General features: G+C 28.6%; 1 protein-coding gene across 1 annotated transcript; it reads left to right on the top strand.

Moving 5' to 3' along the window:
- The first annotated feature begins 235 nt into the window (after nt 1-235).
- Nucleotides 236-4998, top strand: LOC143908256 (uncharacterized). The gene is made up of 5 exons (XM_077425757.1): nt 236-465; nt 3158-3406; nt 3506-4290; nt 4404-4563; nt 4686-4998. Exons 2-5 carry the CDS (start codon nt 3199-3201, stop codon nt 4817-4819), a joined length of 1287 nt encoding a protein of 428 aa, XP_077281883.1. The 5' UTR covers nt 236-465; nt 3158-3198; the 3' UTR covers nt 4820-4998.
- Nucleotides 4999-5317: the final 319 nt, after the last annotated feature.

Raw genomic sequence — 5317 nt, 5'->3', positions numbered from 1 at the left:
TCATATATAATATTACAAATAATTTTTAATTATTAATTTAAACCTTGTAGATATATCTCTTAACAAGAAAATTTATAATATTAATTAGAAGTTATATATTATATAGTCAGGAAAGCCGGCAATTGAGAAAGTTAATCGATTAAAAAGGAAATAGAAATAGAAACTGACAAAAATACAAACTAATATTATTAAAACATAGAGATATACTGTTAATTAGCGTTATCTACAACAGGTAACTATTTATTTAATCTTCATCTCCGTTTTTTGGCGGGACCATTCCTGGTATCACGAGCAAGGACGCGAGCAAAGACGCAGGAGAACGTGACATTCCAGCTCTAGCTGGGTTACTGAAGTGGCACCATATATCCATAATATTCTTGTTGAGGAATAGAGAACCGATCTTTCCTGCTGTGTGGCCTGCTGTATTTTAATAATATTATTCGATTTCGCTTTTGGCCTACAAAGGTTAGAGACCTCTGATATTTGTTAACTTACGCACATGCATATTAGATTTCCAAATTTGATAAAAAAAGCATTTTTAATTTAATTTTATTCTTTTAGTTTTCTCAAAAATAATTTGCACAGTTAATATGCCTCTAGAAAAGGAAATTGTTAGTAAACGACAACTGCGTCGCAAAATTGAACGTAAATTAAAAGCAGTGCTTGCAGATTGCAATAAAAATAATGATATTTCTTCTATCTCCACGCAATTAAGTTCTGAAGATAATGAAAAGTTTATATTTCAAACTGTTGCAAAGACAGACTGTGAATCCGATTTTATTAATATTAAACTATTATCTGATAATGAAATTAACTGTAAAAATACGTTAGATCGTTGTAGTATTAATGGAAACGAGTCGAATTTTGAAAATAATGTTTATAATAGCGATGATGATTTTATTGTAAATGAAGATAACATACTTGCGAGTATAAGTAGCGCTGATTTTAACATACAAACAGGTCCTTCATGTGTAAGTACAGTTGTCGCAGAATATACGCCTGTGCATGATCCAAACGAAAATAATTATTCTAAATGTGATGAAACTAGAAGTGCAATATTGAATCCAGATGACTTACGCAACTGGGCTCTCAGAAATAATATCAAGCACACCGCAATCGATGAACTTTTGCAAATGTTGAAACGGACATATAATTATTTACCACTTACTGCGAGATCTCTCTTAAAGACTCCGAAAGAGACGAAAACTTTTACTTTAAATAATGGTGACATGTGTTATTTTGGCATAGAGATGAAATTAAAACAAAAATTAAAACGTGGTTTAAAAAATACGTTAGTAGATAATGTTATTCAATTAGATTTTAATATTGACGGTTTACCACTGTTTAAGAGTAGTTCAACTGAATTTTGGCCTATATTAGTACGAAGTGATGTGTTTCTTGATGATTCACCGTGTATGGTAGGTTTATTTTGCGGAAATGGAAAACCTGATCCGTTAAATTTATTTTTAGATGATTTCATAAAAGAAATAAATGATCTAATATTAAATAATATAGAATACGAAGACAGTGTATTTAAAATAGAAATAAGAACTTTTATTTGTGACGCTCCTGCGAGAGCAATGTTAAAAATGATTATGGGTCATACAAGTAAACATGGTTGCGAAAAATGTTGCATAGTAGCAAAAACCGAAGCCTCTAATAAAGAGCATAATAAATTTTTTAAATCCCATTTAAAAAGGAAATTGTATTATCCGGTGAAAAAAGAATACGAAGCAAGAAAAAATAGTGATTTTTCATTAAATCAAATTAACTGTACACATATTAAAGGTATATCTCCTTTACTTAAAATCAAAGATATAGGATTAGTGACACAATTTCCTTTAGATCCTATGCATTTATTATACTCAGGTGTTGTGAAACGGATTATAGTAAACTATTTGATAGAGGGAACACGTAAATGTAAATTATCGAAAGGAAATTTAGTTAATATGAATTGTATGATAAAACAATTACGAAAATATGTATCAAACGAATTTGCTAGGAAACCTCGTAGTTTTAAGGAAGTGAAAAGGTGGAAAGCTGTGGAATTCCGGAACTTCATAATATATCTTTGTCCTATTGTAATGTATAATAACTTAGACAGCAAAAGATACAATCATCTCTTATTGCTACACATAGCTGTAACGATTTTATGCAGCAAAACATTAATTGCTTCATATTTGCATATTGCAAAGCAAGCTATAGTTAAATTCGTTCAGCAGTCAGCAACAATATATGGTCCATGCTTTGTAGTATATAATGTACACTCCTTACTTCATATTTGCAAAGATGTAGAAATGTATGGCCCACTAGAAAGTTTTAGCTGCTTTCCATTTGAAAATTATTTAGGTAAGATAAAAAGATTAGTTCGTGGTACCAAATTTCCACTTCAACAAATAGCAAATCGAATTACAGAACTAGATTCTTTAGTTCTAAATTGTTCCATTAAAACAGAGTATATTCCGAAACAAATTGTTGGTAAATCGCAAAATAAAAGTTCATTTAAATGCTTGACTTTAATAACTAACCGTTTCAAACTTTCTGTAAGAAGACCAAATAACATCGTTTCGGTTTATAATAAAATTGTGGAAATTAAACATATTATTTGCATAGAAGGGCGTTATAAATGTGTTGGAACACCTTTTAAATATATACAGGATTTGTACAATACTCTTATTCCATCTTCCAAATTAGGTATATTTTTTGTTCACGGTTGTGATTTATCAATTACATTCTTCGTAGAAAAAATAAATCATAAATGCCTACTTTTTCCGTTCAAAAACGGATATGCTACATTTCCAATTCAGCACCAACAAGGAAATAAATAAGATGTAATAAAGTTTTACAGATTTATGTACATTAGTTTTACGTAACACTTTCCACACGTACCTTATATGAATAGATAGTTGCATTACTAAAGACACATAATTTTAGGGATATATGTATATAGACTGCGAAATAAATATCTTAATTATTTTAATTGCGTGGAGAATTTTTTCTAAAAATAACTAAAAATTATAATTTATACAGATAGCCATAACATGAATGTAAATGAATTTAAGTGACAGTTATATATAAATTGTTAAATTATAATTGAGATAGCTGCATTTTTATAAATATTAATTATGAATATATTTACTCAATGTACCAAAAATAGATACTAAAAAATAAGGCACAAGACAAATCCCACTGGCTACAATGAGTGCCTATGCAGTGGTACAATTTTTAAATGGCACTCAGAAGGAATGTGCAGTCGTCCCTCTTATCTGGTTAACAGATAATAATTCAGTTTGTTACTGGCCAAATACCAAATCTGATGGCAAATTTAAAGCATTAGTAAAATCTAATGCAGTCTACCAATCGTCATGGAAAAAATTTGACGTTAATACTGTTCTACGTACAGAAGGTATATTATATAAACACATATTCTTTAAACTTATGCAAATTTATACGTAAAAATATCTACAAATATCTGTGCTTTAATATTTATCTGAATAATGTTTAGATAATTATGATGCGGCTGAGCAGTTTATGAATAATTATATTGAACAAGTCACTTCATCAGATAATTCAACAAATAAAAAAACAAAAATAATTGAAAAACGAAAGAGACCTAAGAGTCCAACTCCGTCTTCAAGTACTGATGATACAGAAGATACAGAAAGTTCTTCAACGAATTCAAGCGATAATAATAGCGATACTGAAAAGATACAGAAAATAAAAAAGTACACAAGGAAGAAGAAAAAGAATAAGAATGATAAAGATTTTTTACTACAAAGAACAATAAGTGGTCCACTTAAAAATCAATTAAAACATACAACAAGCATTCAACCCTCATCGCAACAAATACCTGCTGGCCCTACCATTAAATCTATTCAATCTGTCAGTGGAGTAAAAGTAGTTAAACAATCAACTGCAAGACTTGGATGTCAAAATATTGAAGAGACTTCGTCAACAAAGACTTCGGAAACAAATAGCATAGATCAGGAACGTCAATCTGTCGCCGAAACGTCTAGTTTTCGTTCTAATAGCAAGATTCCTCGAATAAAGAATTTTGCATTATTGCCTGAAGTTGAATTTCAGAGCGTTGTTTTATCATACTTACAAAGTATTGAGATTACGTATGAGCAAATTCAGTCACAAATTAATGTACTTCAGCGACATATGAATTCAGCAGGAATGGAAACATGGAAGAAACCTGAAGGGCTACCTAAACTTCCTCTTTCAACTATGGAACAATTTGAGGAAATGGAGAAATTACTAACAGTTGAAGAAAACTTTAATTATTATGTAGGTATAAATAAATGCATTACAGCTTTTAAGATATGTATTAACAACGTTCTTCTTATATAATCACGTACGTATTTTATATATGAATTATACATTTCTTCCTCTCATCACAGCGCAAAAAACTAGCGTCAATCGGTGGCGAAAATCAACGTTGCTGTGTGATGAGTATGTTACGACTTCTGTTAACCAACGAATTAGCAACGCACTTCAATTGGGCTGGACGTAAAAATAAGATAGCCTTTAAAGAAAAAAAGATCATGGACGTTATTTATGGTACATGCAACATATATACAATAATATATAAAAACGTTAATACTATTATTAATCTTTTCACTAATACTTTTTACCTAATTAAATAAAACAATTATATTAATATATTTATTATTTTTTTTTAGAAAGTGCTAGACTTGCCTTTAATGAGATAAATGGACCATCCACGGGAGATAAAGTTATTGCAAATGCCGTAAAAGATTGGTTAAAATTAGCTACGAATCGGTTAAGCTATTCTATTGCTAAAAAACCTACATAAATTTTTTATAATTAATTTTTATATTTCTTTTTTTATGTATTTTTAATAATCCGCTTAATAAGAAAACTAATTTTTATAATCCATATATTGAAACTATATTGTGTGTGTGTCAATGTCATTTTATAATATTTTATAATATTTTTCTTATAATAAATTATAAAAGAATTATAAGTATTTATTTTCGCAGTTTTAAAATTGTTTATTTATTTATATGTATATGAGCTATATTTATTTTTAAAATGCAGGTGTAAATATATTTTTTTCTTTTCTTCTTTAAATTATATTAAACACAAAAACTTGTATTTATTTCAATATATTTGTAACCATATTATATATAACATGCACATATTACGACAGAATTTCTTAAAATTGAACTTATACACCACTTTCAAAATAACAAACTCATATATATATATATATAATACATATTATACATATAATACATATTATACATATATACAGATTTAATAAACACGGATTGGTATAAAAAACGTATCA

The sequence above is a fragment of the Temnothorax americanus genome, unplaced genomic scaffold (assembly GCF_048541705.1).
Source record: "Temnothorax americanus isolate GAGA-0224 unplaced genomic scaffold, ASM4854170v1 Scaffold90, whole genome shotgun sequence".
Classification (NCBI taxonomy): Eukaryota; Metazoa; Arthropoda; class Insecta; order Hymenoptera; family Formicidae; genus Temnothorax; species Temnothorax americanus.
The sequence above is the reverse complement of the archived record's forward strand: the minus strand, read 5'-3'. Positions and strand labels throughout refer to the sequence as shown.

Bases quoted from the DNA above. Each gene is read 5' to 3' on its own strand.
- LOC143908256 (XM_077425757.1), top strand. From the start codon at position 3,199: ATGAGTGCCTATGCAGTGGTACAATTTTTAAATGGCACTCAGAAGGAA. The intron at 3,407-3,505 runs GTATATTATATA...AATAATGTTTAG, and splicing joins TACTGTTCTACGTACAGAAG to ATAATTATGATGCGGCTGAG. The intron at 4,564-4,685 runs GTACATGCAACA...ATTTTTTTTTAG, and splicing joins GATCATGGACGTTATTTATG to AAAGTGCTAGACTTGCCTTT.